Here is a 19,389-nt window from a genome sequence, read left to right on the forward strand (position 1 = left end):
TGGTCTCCGCCTCGCCAGTGCACATCCACCTTTTCAAAGGCCGCGAAGACCATACCTTCAGGATTTTTGTTGTGGCATTGTTTATAATGTAATGACAGAGAGTGCTTTTCATAGCCGTTTTTTATGTTGGTAATATGTTCTGCCAATCTTTTTTTTAATGTGTGTTTGGTCCTCCCAATGTATTGTTTCTTACACTGGCATTCTATCATATATAAGATATTACTTGAGCTGCAGGTCAGAAATTCTTTAATTTTCCACGCAAAGGAGTTTACCCGTGATTGAATTTCCGTGGTCTTCTTGGGAAATGATGTGAGTTTGCAAATCCCACATCTCCCGCATCTATAAAAGCCACTCAAATTCAACCAACTTTGCATGGATGATTTATTCTCCTTATTTTTGTTTTTAACTGATGGTGCTACCTTTAAAGATAAGTTCTGAGCCCTTGTATATGTAATTTGAGGACCATCACTGACCATAGGGCCTATTATTTTATCGCTCAGTAGATGATGCCAGTGCTTCCTCACAATTCCCTCTATTTGTTTATGTTGTTTATTAAAGGGTAATATGATTCTAAACTGATCTCCTTCTTTTTCTTCTTTTGTACTTTCTACAAAGAAGGTCTCCCTATGTGTGTTTTGCACTTTAGTAAGTGCTTTATCCAATACATTGCTGAGGTACTTTTTATCCAAAAAACGCTTTTTCAACATTTGGGCCTCCCTTTCAAAATCTGCCTCATCCGTACAATTTCTTTTTATCCGCCTGAATTGTCCTGTTGGAACTTCAAGCAACCATCTTGGTAGATGGCAGCTTGAAAAAAGGATGTAGCTATTTCGGGAAACCTCTTTTTGAAATGTACTGCAGAATAATTGGTTATCTTGCACCCTAATTGACAAATCCAGGAATTCTATTTTTTCTTCACTCAAATTAGCTGAAAAACTAAGGCTATAAACATTATTATTCATTCTTTCTAGGAATAAGTTAAGATCCTCTCTCGTACCTCTCCAGACAAAAAGGATGTCGTCAATAAACCTGTGCCAGAGTACCAGGTCTGCCCCTACCATGGGCAGGATCTCCTCATCCTCCCACTGCGCCATGAATAGGTTTGCGTAACTAGGGGCAAACCTGGTACCCATGGCGGTTCCCCTGGTCTGGAGATAGTAATCCTGATTATAAGCAAAATAATTATGGGTCAAAATAAATTTCACCCCCTCTGCTATAAAATCAATTTGCTTCTCCACGAGATCACTATGGATATTTAATTGGTTCCTTAATGCTTTGATTCCTTGGTCATGGTTTATAACCGTATAGAGGGAACTTGCATCTAAAGTCCCCAATATCCAGTCTGCTTCATATTTGAGCCCCTCCACTATTTGTATAACTTGCGTCGTGTCCCTGATATATGCATAAATTCTTTTTTACACTGGGTTGTAGGAGTTTGTCTATATACTCCGACAAATTTGAAGTTAATGACCCTATGCCAGAGATGATTGGTCTCCCTGGGGGATTCATTTGATCTTTATGGACTTTCGGGAGACAGTAAAATACTGGCAATCTATGATGAGTCTTGGTGATGTATTTGAACTCATGTTCATTTAGAATACCCCTTTCCCAACCATCTCTGGCATAGTCCATCAGTTCCCTCATGTATTCATTTGTGGGGTCTTTCATCAGTCTGGAGTATGTGGCAGTGTCCAACAATTGTCTTAGACATTCTGCTTCATATTTTTGTGTCTCCAGAATGACGATAGCCCCTCCCTTATCAGCAGGTCGTATGGTGATATTTTCTGTCTTTTGTAATTGTTTCAAGGCCTGTATTTCTTGAGTGGTCACATTATTTCCTAATCTTCCATTTATTTTTAATTTCCTAATATCTGTTTCTACGGACTTCTTAAATGCTGCCATCTCATGGCCTATCTGCTGTCTTGGATACATCTTGCTTCTTAATTTAAGATTTGTGTGGAGGAAAGTATCATTTTCCATAGAGTTCATAGATATGGGATTCCTCATAAAGTATTTCTTGAGGCACAATTTTCTAACAAATTTCTCTATTCCAATAAAGATATCGAATTTGTTAGCTTGTGCTGTGGGGGCAAATTTTAGTCCCTTATTCAGTAATTGGATCTGAGTTGGGGTAAGAGATGTTTTACTCAAATTGATAATTGAATCTGACTCTTTTTGACTTTTTAATCTCTGTATTTCCTTCTTCCCTTTTCCCTTTCCCCTCCTTGTCCCCTTTGATCGTAATGGTATTGATACCGATTTGGGATATATTTCTCCCTCCCTCCCTGGTAATTCCCCTCCCTCGGGTTGTATTGTATTTCTTGGTGTTGGTCCCTGTGTCTCAGGTTGTATTGATGACCCATTTCTCGGTGATGACCCATTTATGGAGGGGATTTCGCCCGTTCTGGTGTTATGTGTCTTATTTGGCGCGTTTTCGTTTTGTGGTGTGGGGGGGTCCCATCTAAAAAATGATTATTCATGATTGGTTCATACCTATTTCTCACTGGGATTTCATATTCTATATGTTGTCTATTTTCTCTATTTTCTCTAATGGGTTCTTCATTTAACCTTGTACTAGTTAATTGTTGGTTTTCACCTGATGACTGTTTATCTATTTCTCCTCTAGTGGTTTTCTTCAATTTCTTACTTTTTTTTACTAATTATCTCTTGTTCTATTAATCCCAAGCTTTTGCAAATTCTTTGTTGCCAATTGGAGATTTCTTCACTTATAGGGAATATCTGTATCGATTCCCTAATTTTTAGGATTTTTTCTGAGGTTTCTTCTAAAATTTTATTTCTCCTTTTGATAATTAGTTCTACCAATGCTATAGATTGTTTCATCAGGAGATTATCCCATTCTTTCCTAAAGGAGTCATTTAATAGATCCGTCGCTGGGTTCTTGGAGAGCTGTAATCCTTTGGGTATTATACCTAATTCCAGGTATTTCCCCAGGGATTTGATTTCCCATTTTTGTTTTAATTGCCTGATCAGCAAAGTTTCCAGCTCTCTAAAGGACTCCGTGATGGATTTCTCATTGGATCCAAAATTATTTGTATTAGCTTCTTCAAAAATAAACGTCTCCAACCTGGTATTTTGGTTCTCTATAAACTGCCAAATGTCCATACTAGCAGGCACTGGGGAGCTCAACGGTATTAGGTGAAAATATAGATAAGAGAATATATATATATATCGTGGCTCACCCGTATCTGTTACTATGGTTAAGGTGCTCTGTTTATTGGATGATTCACCTGTTCATCCCGTGTGGCAAAATGTAAGAAGTAAAAGTAAAAACAGGCACTCACCAGCTGGCAAGTCTATAAGTAGTAACTTTATATGATAATAAAAATATATATAAAATTGTACATAAAAATTACACATGAAGTGTTTATAAAATATGGAAAGTACTGGGGACAATATATCAGTACATACAGATATATTCCTATATATTCCCTGTAATGGCTGTCTAAATGGATATACTGCTCTTTGTCAATTCATAACAGTGCAAATGAATGTGCAAATAAAATAAATGTGCAAATAAAATAAATGTGCAAATAATACAAATAATACACTTGTGAATAAAGTTCCGTAACCTGTGAATAAAAATTCAATAATGCAGTTAAGGTCCTGTATGAAGGAAATATCCCAGTAGATATCTTGTGAAAAATATATCCTGTGAAAAATATATATCCTGTAAAAAATATATATGTGCCGAGAAAAAAGAGGAAAGAAAGAAGATATATAAATCCTGTGTGGTTAGTGTTCAGTGAAGAGAGTCTTATGAAGACCTAGTAGCAATTCCTTAAATGAAAAGATGTAACTGTTTCCATTCAATACAGCACTTTTGTATCGATTCCTCTGTGCGCCAAATATGCAGTTAGGGTTAGGTAGAATGTGGTTGGGTTTTAGAACTGGGGCGTCCCCCTAGTTTTTCAAACCCTCTTACCTTGCCCTTAAATGTGACTGTCCTCTATGGGGGTGCCACTCTGATAGACGTTGGATCTCTTGTATCTCCCGAATTAGCACGGGATCCGATACTCCAGAATTACCACTCGCTGGTCTCGGCGTTCCACGTGGTTGCTTCCTTGCGTGTCACCGACCAGGAAGTAATCTGCAGGGTTCGCGTAATCACGCGATAGCTTGGGCCAGCTTTGTTTTCACTGGAATATTCCGAGCTGTATGGTAATCTTCCGATGACTAATACTATGATTAGTGGATATATGTTCGGGTTCGGGTAGGTAGTTTAACACTCGCAGGACCAGCCAGACGCGTTTCGAGGGTCCGCCCTCTTCCTCAGTGGCTATAATGCGAATACTACCCTTCTTCCTTATATACTGCGGTTCTCAAAAACCCCACCAAAACCCGACATGGATTTCTCCTATTCACATTTGGCTATTTCTTGTATCTTCAGTGCAAGCTACAGTTACTACATATGTATATATATATATATATATATATAGACTACTTGACCTTTAATTTATAACATTAATATTCTTTATTTCTAAAAATATATCTAAAAATATAAATAGATTTAATATACGATAAAATTTAAGTTGAACTTGGAGAACCTAATCCCTTGGACTCTATTCCTTTCATTTGTTCTTCCTTATTTGGGTTGAAGATAAGCTGTATTTAGTTGAATCTTCCATTTATCAACCCAATTCTCCTAATCTTCAATATAACTAGCTGTTTACTTATATTTGGAGAATGGGGAATCAGGGTACCAAAGAAATCCAAAAAACGCACCAAAAACGCATCACATACCAAAAAACGCATATGCGTTTTCTATGCATTTTATATGGATTTCACGCCTCCACATCTGTCTCTAAGGTCCCATATCGATTATTATGTTTCCTCCCTATTAGGGACATAATTCACATAGTTATAATTATTAAATTGAATATTGAATATTGAATAAATATTTTCTCATCCAATAGTCTCTTGGACATTTTTAATCTTCAATGAACTTTTCATTTATGTTAGGTTTTTCATTTGAGTTAGGTTTTTCATTTGAAAAACAGGATTTATATATCTTCTTTCTTCTTTTTTCTCGGCACATATATATTTTTTACAGGATATATATTTTTCACAGGATATATTTTTCACAAGATATCTACTGGGATATTTCCTTCATACAGGACCTTAACTGCATTATTGAATTTTTATTCACAGGTTACGGAACTTTATTCACAAGTGTATTATTTGTATTATTTGCACATTTATTTTATTTGCACATTTATTTTATTTGCACATTCATTTGCACTGTTATGAATTGACAAAGAGCAGTATATCCATTTAGACAGCCATTACAGGGAATATATAGGAATATATCTGTATGTACTGATATATTGTCCCCAGTGCTTTCCATATTTTATAAACACTTCACGTGTAATTTTTATGTACAATTTTATATATATTTTTATTATCATATAAAGTTACTACTTATAGACTTGCCAGCTGGTGAGTGCCTGTGTTTGTTTAATAACTGAATTTGAAAGCAGTATATAACCCTGGAATTTCACACGTGCTGATGCTGCAAGGCCAGAAAAATAGTGGAATCTTAAAAATCAAGAAAGATGACTTCCGGTTCCGGCGCTGGGATGCAGGACGCGGAGTGAGTGAGCTCCGGCGCCTGTCCCTGTAAATTCACCTGCGCTCCGAAATAGAGAACAATAAGGGACCCCGAAAGTCATCTGGGGGATCTCACTGAGCGGCGGCCGACGGTCCATGGATCGGTATTTACTGAGGAGCGGCAGACGACAAGTGGTGAGCGGGACAAAAAAGACCGCAAGTGCCGTGCTGGACAAGATGGCGGATACCCGCCCTCACTCCCCAATCGCGACCCAAGAGGTCACAGAGGTGGTGGAAAGTGGCAGCAAGCTCACTGGGGAGCTGAGTAGCATAGACTACAAGACTCTGGCTATCGAAGTTGCTAAATACCTAGCCCCAGATATCAGAGAAACTCTAGCCAAGACCCTCACACAGTCCCTGCATGAACTGCATAGCATGGTGGCAAGACATGAGGCAAGCATAGAGGAGCTGGAGCAAAGGGTCTCAGCGATGGAGGATGATGTGACCAGATATACCCACGAAGCTCAAGATCTTTTTAAACAGAATATCGTGCTGAAAGACCGCCTGGAGGACCTGGAAAATAGGTCCAGGCGGAATAATTTAAGAATAGTAGGCCTACCAGAAAGCATTAAGCAGCCTGCCTTGAAAGAAATCTGTGAGGTAGAGTTGCCTCAAGCCTTAAACCTGAATGGCAGACATATAGTGGAGAGGGTCCACAGAGTAGGCCCTGCCATGGACTTACAAGCACAAAATCGCAATATTTCACAAAACCTTCAGTCTAGACCGCGACAAGTCATTATGCGGTTCCTAGATTATAATGACAAGGAAGCCATTCTAAGAGCTTTTAGGGCCCGCAGAGGTCCACTAAAGGTCAGAGGACATACCTTACTATTGTTCGCAGACTATTCTGCAATGGTGGCAAAAAAGAGGCGTGAATTCAGCATGGTCTGTTCTGAGCTGTACAAGCAACAGATACGGTTCCAATTATTGTACCCGGCAATATTGAAAATCTCAAGTGCGGACGGCGAGGTCAAAACGTTCCAAGATCCGGGAGCTGCGGAGGAATTCTTGCGTGAAAATAACTTAGAAGGTGAGCCACGATGCAGAGGGAGGTCGCCAAGACAACGACAACGGAGCAGGGAGATTGCAAGGAGCCCGGAGTGGAGACGCTCACCCCCCACAGATAGACGGGGAAGAGATTGGGAGGTGGTCCCGGCTGATAAGAGAGGACCTCGTCCTGCAAGAAGAAGGGACTCTTGGTCAAGATAAAGTGGACGCTGCTGGTAGCTATGCTAAGTTTCGTTATGAGCTGTTGATAGCCCATTTCTTTTTATTTTTTTTTTCCTTTTTCTACCAGCAACAAATTGTGGACATGGGTTAACCTGCGCAGTGGGAGCGGGAATATACGCAGAAAGGAAATCTATAGTCTAGCCAAAGTGATTGCATGGTTATATGATTTAGAAAGCACTGCGGTCAGGGTAGTATAAAGTATGGGGGACAGGTGTTTGAGTACTGCAGCCCAGAAAAAGGGAAGTCAGGAATAAGGAAGGAGGCTGTTAAGTAGGTAATATGTGTCATAATGACAGGTTGGTTCCTAATGGGGGTGGGGGGGGGGAGGGGGGTAGTTTACAAAAATGTATGTGATAATGTTCATGTTTATTTCTATGCATCAGCCGGCGCCTATCCTGGGAGTATCTTGGTAATAAGCTATGTTTATCCAGTCACTATCCTAGCCATGAGGAAATCAAGCTTTGTAGTTATTATTAAATATGAAAATAGTTAGTTGGAATGTGAAGGGCCTCCGCTCTCCGCAGAAGAGATGGATGATCCTCCGCCATCTTAAAAAATTAAAGCCTGATATAGCACTACTCCAGGAAACTCACCTAACAGCAGGGGATTTCGGTAGGATGCAAAAATTATGGGTGGGCCAGGTGATAGGCTCGTCCTCCTCAGAGCGGAAAGCGGGGGTCCTGATTCTGTTCAACAAGGCTTTCAACTTTACCTTGCTGGGTTCAGAAGCTGATGACAAAGGGAGGTGGGTTAAAGTGTCGATAAAGGTCCAAAATATGGAATACACTGTTTTCAATGTTTATGGTCCGAACGCCAATAGCTCACAATTTTTCAGGGTGCTGGAAAGTAAATTACTACTAGACAAGACCTCAAACCTAATAGTGGGAGGAGACTTCAACTCAGTTATGGTGGGGCAGGAGGACAGGAAGACTGAGTCGAAAGGAGGCAGAACTACAGTAGCTCACGACGCAGTTTTGGGACAGGTGATAGAGTCAGTGGGTCTGATGGATCCTTGGAGGCAGCTTCATCCAGATGACAGGGAATATTCCTTCTACTCTCATGCTCAAAACTCCTGGTCACGTATTGATTACATTTTTATACAGGGCTTTCTATCTGGGTTGGTGGAACATGCTGAGGTGGGGGACATTATTGTATCAGACCATGCTCCGGTAACCCTGAACTTGAGGGACACTTTCGCAAAGGGCTCAGACTATCTGTGGAGATTTCCTTCTGGTCTGTTGGGAAATGAGGATTTTCAGAATAAGTTAATAGGCTGGTGGGAAGAATATAAAGAGGATAATCAGGTTCACATGGACAAGCCAGAGCTCTTCTGGCAAACGTTGAAGGCGGTCTTGAGGGGGCGCATCAGGAGCTACATCTTTAGCAGGAAAAAAGCGTGCCAGCAGTCACTAGAAAGAGCAAGCAATAGAGTAAGACAAATGTACAGGCAATTCACTGAAATGCCTACAGTGGATAATAAGGCAAAATGGGTAGAGGCACGCCAGGCCTTTGAAGTTAGTGAAAAACATAAGGAATCTCTCAGACAAACCCAATTTGAAGCCAAATTATACCGTTATGGTAATAAAGCGGGCCGCTTGTTAGCCAATTTAGCAAAAGGACGGAGAAAGCCTCAATATATATCCTGTCTAAAAAACGTTGAAGGGAAGGTAGTCATTGACCCGGCAGGCATTAGCGAGATAGTAGGCCAATATTATGAGGCATTATATAAAGATCATTCCTCAACATCACTAGTGGATACTCTCTTAGATAGGGTGGAGTTGCCCACGGTGACATCGGAACAGCTTCTGAAACTGAACGCGGATGTGACCGTGGAGGAACTCCAGCTGGTCATCAGGGGTCTGAAGAACGCAAAAGCTCCAGGGCCTGATGGCTTCACGGGAGAATATTTTAAGATATTAATCGCGCAGATCTCCCCAATAATGGTACAGCTTTATAATGATGTATTGAAGGGCAAATCCCATCCAGATAAAGACAATGTATCTTACATTAAACTCCTGCCTAAACCAGGGAAAGACCCCCTTATGCCTAGTTCGTATAGACCTATATCCCTAATAAACGTAGACACAAAGATCCTATCAAAAATCGTTGCGGACAGGCTAGCTTCTTTTTTACCATCTTTGATAGGTGATGAACAAGTGGGGTTTGTCCAGGGCCGTTCAGCGGTCAAAAATATTCGGACAGTTTTAGCAGTTCTGGATAGGGTTAGGAATGACCCTCAGCCAGGGGAACATCCAGCCATGCTCACCTTAGACGCAGAAAAAGCTTTTGATAACGTAAGGTGGGCATGGCTGGAGGCGGTACTGGACAGATTGGGATTTGAAGGGGCTTTTAGGACATTTATTACAAATTTATACAATAACCCAAAAGCAAGGGTATACACCCAGGGCTATCTTTCCAAACCGTTTAAATTGGAAAAGGGTACAAGACAGGGGTGCCCGCTTTCTCCCTTGCTTTTCAACCTAGCGCTTGAACCCCTATCGCGGCTTCTTTGCTCGTCAGATTTATACACGGGTGTTGAGGTAGGAACCAAACAAGTGAAGGCGGCGCTCTTTGCCGATGATGTGGTGTTATTTTTGGCCAGACCGGGGGAGCACATCCCAGTTGTATTCGAGGCTTTAGAGGCTTTTGGAAGCTACTCAGGTTATAAGGTTAATATTTCCAAATGTGAACTCCTACCTTTGGTGCCCATGAATAATATCTTACAAAAGGTAAAAAGGGATCAAGGAATTAGTATAGCCAAGTCTAGCATAACATACCTTGGGGTGAAAATAGGGAGGGACCCACACTCTTTATACCAATTAAATTTCCCACCGTTACTGTCCCGCATAGGAGCCGATCTGGATAGATGGCAAGGTCTGCCCCTCTCCCTGATGGGAAGATGCTGCTTGGTGAAGATGATGGGAGTCGCTAGATTATTATATCCAATGCAGACTATTCCATTGTTACTAAGACATGATGGTGTCAAATTACTGGAAAGCAAATTTGTGCGGTTTATATGGCAAAGTAAGAGACCGAGAATTGCTCTGGGCAAACTGAAATTGAGAAGGGAGGTAGGGGGAATCAACTTTCCGGACGTTAGGGGTTATAATATTGCGTGTAATAGCAGATACATATTGGATTGGGCAAATCAGACTTCTTATTATACAAATCTCAGCTTGGAGAAGCAGCTAGCAAAACCTTGGGACCTGATGGCATTATTACATACTAATATACCTAACCTACCGGGATCAATTAAAAAGTCATTATTATTAAGAGATACTATTATAGTATGGAAAATTCTGAGGAAGATGTATGATTTGCCCTATCGAATATCTAAACATCTCCCAATTGCAGCCAATCCTAGTTTTGAGCCAGGAAGGAATAGCAAAGGTATAGCAATATGGTTAAGTAAAGGGATAAGGAAAATGGGTGATTTATTCCATGAGACAGAACCCAGATGGAAAACGCAGGAGGAAATGAAGGAGAGGTGGGGATTGCAAGGTCTAACTTTTCTATCGTACATGCAACTTATGTCCTATGGCAAAGGACTGTGTAAGGATCTAACAAAAGAATGGAGTGCAAATGAATTTGACAGACTCCTGCGGTTAAAAGTTAGACCGACAATTTCACTTCTTTATCAATCCTTAAGAAATAAATGGGAGAGAATTGACCCCAAGAAAATGTTTAGGAAGTGGGAAATACTATTGGAGGTTAAGGATGTGCATCAGTTGGTTTGGGCAGGCATAGGGGCGTTACATCAGGCTGTTCCAGATGAAAATTGGCGTGAGACCCACTTCAAAATTTTGCATCACGCATTATATGGTTTTGATGTCCCAAATGCAGGTACAAGACAAGACAGATTGGTAGCATGCCCAAAATGTGATTCTCCTAGATCGGATCTATACCATGGATTATGGAGCTGTCCGAGATTGAAGTCATATTGGGATGGAGTCTCGGATCTTCTGAAAAAGTGTGGTAGGAACGAGACGGAAATCACTCCTGCAATGGTGATCTTACATATCCAATACAATAAGGAGGACCAGTCCGATTGCTACACAAAGGCATCTCTTTCGCCACTGGAGCACAAGATTGTGCTAGGGGCCAAAAAATGTTTGTTAAGTCTATGGCTTCAATCTCAGATCCCCTCTGTTTCTATGGTCACCTCGCGTCTCAGACGTGTATTTCATCTAGAATGGCTGGAAGCGATACAACAAAAAGAGGTTAGAGGGAAAAAATTATATTTAACATGGCGCAAATTTATTCTGGGTCATATTGATCAAGGAGAACACAACCGGATTATGTCTCCTTTTAAATTGACAGAGTGGTATATGCTAGAAGACCTAAAGGATAGACTGGGAGTTTTGAAAGTGACATAGGTATTACCAAGAACTTATATAGTAATGTGAAGCCAGGTAAGGCGCTAAAGCTGATGCTGGGAAGGGTGGGGGGAAGGGGGGAAATGTTACATTATGTTAATTTATGTTAATATTCCAGAGATGTAACATGCTGATCTATCTATGTCAAAGTCATCTTCATGTATGCAATGGTATGATGTCAAATTGTTACTTTTTTGGATTGGGAGAAAAACAATAAAAAAACTATATTTCAAAAAAAAAAAATCAAGAAAATGATGGCTGTATTTCTAGCTTAAATTGCACACTGACTAATCCAGATGTTGTATATTGCCCAAAAAGTTTTTTTTGGTAACAGAATATGAAAGCTGTATATAGAAAACTTGAATTTAACACTTGCAGATCAGGAAAATAGTGTTTTTTGGCAAAAAAAGTGTGTTTTTAAAAACCCGGAAAATGATGGCTGTATTTCTAGCTTAAATTGCACACCGACTAAGCCTGCAAATACACCAGATGTTGTAAATTGCCAAAAAATTTAGATTTTCAATGTCCCAAAAGCTTAGATGCAGTGCTAGTGCACTGAGCTTGCATAAAATGGCCGCCACCGCCACCCACCTAACTGACTTATAAACAGTGGCGTAGGGATCGCCATAGCAACCATAGCAGTGGCTATGGGGCCCTATGCCACTGCGGGCCCGTCCGGGCCGCCTTCTGTTGATTTTTTTATTTATTTTTTATTTAGACACACACTACACACAGGCAGCCAGGCCCGAGCCTCGGACCGCCCGCCCACTACACTAGACTAGTGTAGTGGGCGGTCCGCGGTTCGGGCCTGGCTGGGGAGAAGAGAAGGAGTCAGTAGGCGGTGGAGGGGGCCGGAACGGGGGGCGTACCTGAGGGACGGAGGCGGAGCCAGGCACCAGCGGCCGCAGCGCAGGAAATTGGAATGGAATCCTAAGTTGAGTTCCAGAATCCATTGTGAGCTGCCTGCAGGGCAGGCTAGGGGAGGGCCGAGGGCGGGTGCCGGGCACAATTAGTGGGCGGTCCTTCCGTGGCCCAGGCCGGCTTGGGCCTGGCTGGGGAGTGGGGAGCTCATCTGTGCTGCTCGTCTGACTGCTCCTGACTCCTCCCCTGGGGAGGAGTCAGGAGCAGTCAGGCGAGCAGCACAGATGAGGTAGGCAGTGGAGGGGGCCGGACCGGGGGCGTACCTGAGTGGAGGGAGGAGGGATTGGAGCCAGCCAGCCACCAGGTTGGAGAAGCAGCAGAGGGAGGCGCCGAGGGCGGCGGACTCAGGCGGTGGAGGGGGCCGGGCCGGGGGTGTACCTGGAGTGGAGGGACTAGGGAGGGAGTGGTCATGCCGGCCGCACTGGCGCCAGTCAGATTCCCGCTCTCTGACTGCCGGAAACCAGTCTGAGCAGCTCAGCAGTGTCTGACTGAGTGAGACAGTGTCGCAGTCTCAGTCTCACACTGCTAGTGCTACTGCTGCCAGCCTGTGCCTGCCTGCGCTGTACTGGACCGGTCCTCCTGTCTCTGCTCAGTGCTCCTGCCTCCTCCTCAACTGGTCTCCACTCCAGTCCTGCCAGTGCCACTCCAGTCTGCTGTGACTAGTGTAGTGACTCGTGTGCTCTAAAAAAAAGTAAGTGAAAGAAAGTGAGAACTTAGGATTTCTGAGATACTTGATCTGAATTCTGGAGTTAAAAAGAGCTGCCTGCAGAGTGGGGCCCCCAAGAGAAGCAAGGGGCGCCCTCCTCATCATTGCAGGTCTGCAGGCAGCTCTTTTTAACTTCAGAATTCAGATCATCAGACTCTCACTAATTACAAATTTACAGCACACACCCTGGCCTGTCGTGTCCACCATCAGACAGGGGAGGGAAGAAACCCCAGAACTAGATTGTGCCCCCCAACTTGGGGGCCACACTGACACTCTAGTTCTGGGGTTTCTTTTCTTCCCTCCCCTGTCTGATGGTGGACACGACAGGCCAGGGTGTGTGCTGTAATTAGTAGGTGAGAGTCTGATGATCTGAAGTTAAAAAGAGATGCCAGCAGTGATAAGGAGGGCGTCCCTTCCTTCTTTTGGGGGGCACACTCTAGTTCTGGGGTCACCCCCCCTTATATAACAGACTAAGGGTACTTTTACACTTGCGGCAGGACGGATCCGGCAGGCTGTTCAGCCTGTCGGATCTATCCGGCCGCTATTTCGCTGGACCGCTGCTCCGTCCCTATTGACTATAATGGGGTTGGGGCCAGAGCTCCGGCACAGCACTGCGCGGTGAGAGGCCACCGAATGAAAAAGTCGGAGTTGCAGTACTTTTCGGCCGCCAGCCTTTCACCGCACACTGCCACGCTGCACCGGAGCTCCGTCCCCGGGTCCGCATCCCCGTGTCCAGGCTGCACATCGTGCGGCTCCATAGAAATTAATGGGTCCGCAATTCCGTTCAGCAAAATGCGGAACAGAATTGCGGACGTGTGAATGGGGCCTTATTGGTAGGTGCCAGACCAGATGTGACAACTCCAGACCCCAGAATCTGCTCTGCACCCCTATAGTATATGAAGTGGCACTGCCTTGGGGTGCCCCATTACAGGACCAATGATCCAGCTTCCAGCCCGTTACTCTCCTGGGGCAGAGGGCTGGTCTGGTGGTGGCAGGCAGTACTGTGGGACTTGTAAAAGTTACTCTGGAGTCTGGATTAATTGGGCCCTGGATCATGGTCCTGTAATGGGGCACTCCACCTACCATGTCGTCTTATGCAACTGCGGCATATGGCGGTTGATATGAGTGGTTCCGCAGATTGTGTGCGGACCACAAATACAAATGTTTGAATGAGGGAGGCCTTACAAATAGAAAATCCACATGAATTTCTGTCCGGATTTCTGTGTTTTCTGCACTAATTCCACGTGTTACTTTCTGTTTTTTGTTGCAGATTTTCGCGGATCTCAGCCACACGTTGAAAATGGTGAAAACAGCACAAAGAATTGGCTGCAGATTTCACAATCCAGTTAAATTACCGCTCAGAAATAAAAAGAAAATTGTACAATTGCAAAGAGCAGGACACTGGGTCAGTGGGAATGCTATGCAGTGGGTCAGTTTATATGTGTATAAGTTCGTGATGCCAGTTGCAGCTTGCGCAGGTACTGTAGCAGGGCCCTTTAAGATGTTATGAGCTCACGTACCAGGTGAGGAATGCCAGAGGGGGATAATGTCTCTGTATAGTAGATATGGTAGTGTCAACGGTGTCTCCTACCTGTGGTACGGCTGGACTCCTGTATCCCGGCTCACATGCAACAAAATTGAGTGTGGTTAATAGGAGTAACTGAGGAATGATGGGATTCCACACAGATAATAGGGTCCAACTTGTCTTTACTTGGTGGTATGATATGCAACTTTGATCCATACAAGTTACAGCGTTAGTCTAGAGTCCAGGCAGGTTTTGCCAATATGTGGCAGGAATTTATATGTATTCCGCATCTGATCATACGCCTATTAGAATATAGCAGTTATCTATCTTCTGCTCTGTCTTTAGTCTGCTTAGTTTGGGTCTGACTAGCAGGTGAGGTAATTATCTTCTCTTTGTCTTAGGATCTTTACTTACAGGACTGCTCGCAGGGTATGGTGTTTTCTTCCTGGAGATCTATACGTCTTGTGAAGGGCTGCTTTTCTGGTCTACCAGCTGATGTAAGTGACTCAGGCTGGGAAGGTTGATCTGGGGCCTCAGCCCAGGCTTGGAACCTTGTTTGGGGTCCCTGTTTCTGGGAGCTCCTACTAACACAGCCTACCCCAGCAGGGGGGTGGCTCAGACTGCCTAGAACTTTCCTTCCTCCCCCTGAAGTAGGATGTGGGAACATTCAACTCCTCCTCAGAAAGAGGGGACCTATCCTGGAATGGTCCATTCCAGTCTAGATATATTAACTAACCATGGTCTGCTTACATATTGCTGCCACCTACTGGTGTACATTGAGAATTACAGCAAATATACAATACAGGCCTAGAAAATGCACATTATGAAGAGAGTGATGCAAACTTATACCAGATGACAATATGCATATACCTAACATGTTGTAGCAAAGAGTTTAGTGACATACTTCAGGATGTTACACAATCGGTTTGGAAAATATTATTTACTTTGCTTATAAGGTAAGGGGTATGTCCATGTGCTGAAACGTCTTAATTGGCTGTTCTGTACCACCTGATGGATGTGTCATGGGTAAAAGTTCTTCACAATGTAAAAGAATATAGGGGGCGCGAATATCTCCATATATTTGCATGTTTGGCGAATCGCGAAACACGCAAACTTCGCCGCGAAACGACCGCCCAGGCGAATCGCAAGGCAATCTCTAGTCACCATATGTTGCTGCTGGTAAGGCATGGTGCACCCCAATGGGAAATAACTCCAGAGAGTCAATGTTTGCAGGAAACCAGTGTGCTTCTTTACTGGAGAAACTCAGTACAAGTCAACACATGCAAAGCACAGAACTGACTTCTTCGGTCTGAGACTTGAGCTAGCTGTCTCTCCCCCCGCTCCTCTCTGTCTCTCTCTAAGAAAGCTGGCTCTCTGGCCAAAGGCTGGTGGCCCAGGGTTTGTGGCTCAGTCGTCCAGCCGGTTCTCTGAAGTCCTGGATCCTGTTTGTGGGGGATTGGGAGCTATATATTCACAACACCTTCGGATTTACTTGGTTTTCGGGAGACGCAGTACGGATTTACTCAGCTGGAGTGTAAAATATCCGTAACACTGAGGATACTGGATTTCTGTGTAACATCAGCTGGTCCATTGCAAGTATGACCTGTCCTAAACTGTTTGCATTTTAATTCTTCAATAAAGAAACCTGTTAGGCTGGTGGTCTGAGTCCACCGCTGTCCTGCTGTCCCGCGCAGGTGCAGGCGTTGCTCCGCACTCCCTTTGTGTATTGGGTCTAGTACTCTGGGAACTTCGTTTTCAGCACTGCCAGAGTAAATCCTTCCCTTTTGCTCCCTGTCCAGCTGATGACTAAGGAGCTGATCAGCCTCCCTATTTAGCTGGGCTTTGGATCCACCCTCTTGCCCAAGCTTTGAGGTTTTCTAGTCTCTAGTAACCAGTGAAGGTGTAATCTTTTATATGACTACCTCTGCACTGTACTTTGACTGTTTACAAACCAGGGCAGACAGAACAGGGATCAAGCTGAGGTTAGGTGGCGTAGCCTATCTAACCTAAACGTTTATTTTTGTCTGCCGGTTTCTGAAAGTTTTTACGCTTTTTATTTAATGCTCTGATTTCAATGCTTCATCATGGGCTATAAAATGGACAGACTGAGCAGAAACATCAGCTAAAAACCCGCATGGCTGATTTTAATATGGGAATGGATACTATAACCTCCTCTCTGGGGGTTTTATTTCTCAGATGGTTTTCCAATTTATTTAACTATAAGTACACAGTTCATCATGCCATGTCTTGACATGGATATCCAAGAAATGGCTTGAATATGTGGGCAGGGAGTCTGGGCCTTACAGCCTGTTTTAGACTCTGGGCAAACAAGACAGATTTGTAGCAGAGTTTTTCCATGCAGCTTCTACACTGAACATCAGTAACAAAATACAATTCAACGCATGCAACTGGGGAGTACCACCTAAAAAAGACAACATCCAATGAAAGTGCCTTCAGATTTCCCCCAACTACAGGATAAATAGCAATCCATAGTACATAGATGGCTCTTGCCCTAATATGCATGTGGGACTTGTTGGATAAAACATAAATAAGCTACAACCACATGATGGTGAATGGTACTGTTTATTGGTGGTAGATGTCCTTTTCTGTCCCTCTGTACCACTAGTGGATGGTGTGATCTCCACTGAGGGCAAAGTCTAACAAGTCGCCATTTTCTTGTCGATGTTATGATCCATTGGCACGCAGGAAAGGAAAAACCCCCTGTGGAGGAAACCTCTAGGGAACCATGGCCTAAGGACCACCCTTCCCTTTGGGCACAAGAGGCAACTTGTCGACTAGAAGCGCTGGCGGTCAAGTCATTGATTCTTGGAAGAATCTTCATCGACTCCATAGCTTCTTGGCTGCATGCTAGACTGCAGGTCACAGCCCTCAGGTTACTTCTAGTGGCAGCTGGAAATGAAGCTGAGGAACAAGGACTGGTGTGGCATAGTACCGATGAGTAGTCAGGAGAGCAGATAGAGGTCAGAGTTTGGAATCTGAGGCTCATACAAGGACAGCAAGTGTTGGTTGGTTTTTCTGCTGTTTATGATGTCAGCAAGAGGCTCTGCTGGAACATGATGTTTTTCAGCCACTGATCTACTGGGGACATCTGTATACAGAGTGGAGCTCTTTACTTCCAGTTTTTCATCTTCCACCAGATCCTGCGGATGGTCTCTCTCACAAATCTGCCAAACGTTCTACCAAGAAAAAATTAAAACAGGTTGGAAATGAAATAGCCTTGCAAAATGGTAACCACCTTCAAGTTTGCTCTGTCCACCCATGAGCAGACTATAAGCCAGTGAATGGAATCCACACTGCACAGATTCACAGGGAATCTCCAATAATCCCCATCTGTATTCCCCTCTCAGCTACAATGACTCACCTGCGTGGTCGTATGAAAGGTTCTTTAATTGGCTTTACGACCTGCCAGTTCTCATTGGCAAATGTGAATCCACAGAACAGTTGTTGATCTCTTTCAGCCATTGGTGACTTATTGGCTTCGGTGGAGGACAGGATGTCATCGATTTTTGTCAATGTCATCACTGGTGGCTATGGAGAGAACATACCAAAAGCGGTGTTGATAAAGAAGGAACACAATGGAACTGTACTACTAGCCACATCTTCTCTGAATCATTTACTTACTGGTCCTAGTTGGAATGGTGGACGAGCTCCTGCTCCCTCTATATCTGTCCAGTTGATTTCCATGAAAAACGGATGTTCCCTGATGTTATCTACCGCTACCTGGCGACTCTCTGGTGACTTGTTTAAGAGCTGGAAAAATGTAGAATAAAGACATTCATTCCATCACATGTTGCAATGCTATCCCTGATTTTCAATGTCCTCATTTTCATAATATTTAGCCGCTGTATTACTGCTATGTGTCTTTCTACTCACCCCCACTATAAGGTCTCTAGCTTGGGGGTTGAGGCCTTTTGGGTAGGTGGGAACATCATTGATCAGTGACTTTTCGATTGTTTCAGGCAGTATACCGGCATTGAATGGATATTTGCCAGTAGCCATCTCATATATCATCACACCAGCTGAGAACCAGTCCACTGCCGTGTTGTAGGGCTTCCGTAGAAGAATCTGTGAAAACATCCAGCAGACAATAAGAGTTAGAACATTGTCCAGGCCAGCAGAAGTCATGCAGCTGTCCAGCCCTGTAGAAAGAAACAGCTCAGTAGCATGTGCAGTCGATGATTCCTCACCTCAGGAGCCATGTATCTAAGAGTTCCGGCATATTCTGAGATCTTCTTATCCCCAAAGATGTTCATCACGGCAAGACCAAAATCGGCGATCTTCAAGTGACCGGCGCTGTTCATTAAGATATTGGCTGGTTTTATGTCCCTGTGTATGATGCCTCTGGTGTGGAGAAACTGCAGCCCACAGATGATCTCAGCTGCCATAAATCTGATGGCAAAAAGAAAAAATATCATCATTTCACCCATTAAACTACCAGACTAATAATGACACAAAGCTGCATGTTCCTGACAGCAATCGTCAGTTTTATATAATATATCCATGTTCTGTCTTACCTGGTGACTGGAATGGTGAATAGGGCGTTGGCTCTCATGAGGCCACTTAGATCTCCTCCGCTAAGAAACTCCATGATGAAGAAGGCATAGTCCTATGATAAAAGACAGAAAATATGATCCAGGTTTCTAAAATATTATAGTAAAGGTCCTGCAGCCTCCTCAGTTGGGATCGGGTAGAGCTAACCCATTAATTAAGCCTTGATAATGGATCAGACTCTTACCTTGGTCTGGAAGGTGGCATAAGCATGGGTAAACAATGGACTCTTCCCAGTCACCTCCAGGACCTGTCGCTCAATCAGGACAGTGTCTTTAAAGTCCTGAAGCAGGACCCTCTTCTTCACCAGCTTCACTGCCAGTTGTTGTTGGCAGGCGGGATGTGTGGCCAGCATGACCTGTAGGAGACAGAGCATTAGAACTGGAAGAAAGGCCTGTCCTGCCATGAGACCTGATGAGAAGACATGAAGCGTT

At 43.6% G+C, this 19,389-nt stretch overlaps 1 protein-coding gene across 1 annotated transcript; it reads right to left on the bottom strand.

The window, feature by feature from the left end:
• Window positions 1-17,516: 17,516 nt before the first annotated feature.
• On the bottom strand, window positions 17,517-19,186 carry LOC120994010 (protein kinase C delta type-like). Its single transcript, XM_040422470.1, has 7 exons — window positions 19,143-19,186; window positions 18,922-19,013; window positions 18,595-18,796; window positions 18,281-18,472; window positions 18,029-18,157; window positions 17,769-17,935; window positions 17,517-17,583 (listed from the first exon to the last, which is right to left on the bottom strand). The coding sequence occupies exons 2-7, from the start codon at window positions 18,993-18,995 to the stop codon at window positions 17,517-17,519; spliced, it is 831 nt and encodes a 276-aa protein (XP_040278404.1). The 5' UTR covers window positions 18,996-19,013; window positions 19,143-19,186.
• Window positions 19,187-19,389: the final 203 nt, after the last annotated feature.

Source organism: Bufo bufo, chromosome 3 (genome assembly GCF_905171765.1).
Source record: "Bufo bufo chromosome 3, aBufBuf1.1, whole genome shotgun sequence".
In the NCBI taxonomy this organism is placed as follows: domain Eukaryota; kingdom Metazoa; phylum Chordata; class Amphibia; order Anura; family Bufonidae; genus Bufo; species Bufo bufo.

Excerpts from the sequence above, each read along its gene's own strand:
- LOC120994010 (XM_040422470.1), bottom strand. The coding sequence starts at position 18,995 with ATGGAGTTTCTTAGCGGAGGAGATCTAAGTGGCCTCATGAGAGCCAAC. Across the intron at positions 18,797-18,921 it reads TTCACCATTCCAGTCACCAG|ATTTATGGCAGCTGAGATCA; the intron begins GTAAGACAGAAC and ends TTTTGCCATCAG. Across the intron at positions 18,158-18,280 it reads CTAGAGACCTTATAGTGGGG|CTCTTAAACAAGTCACCAGA; the intron begins GTGAGTAGAAAG and ends ACATTTTTCCAG.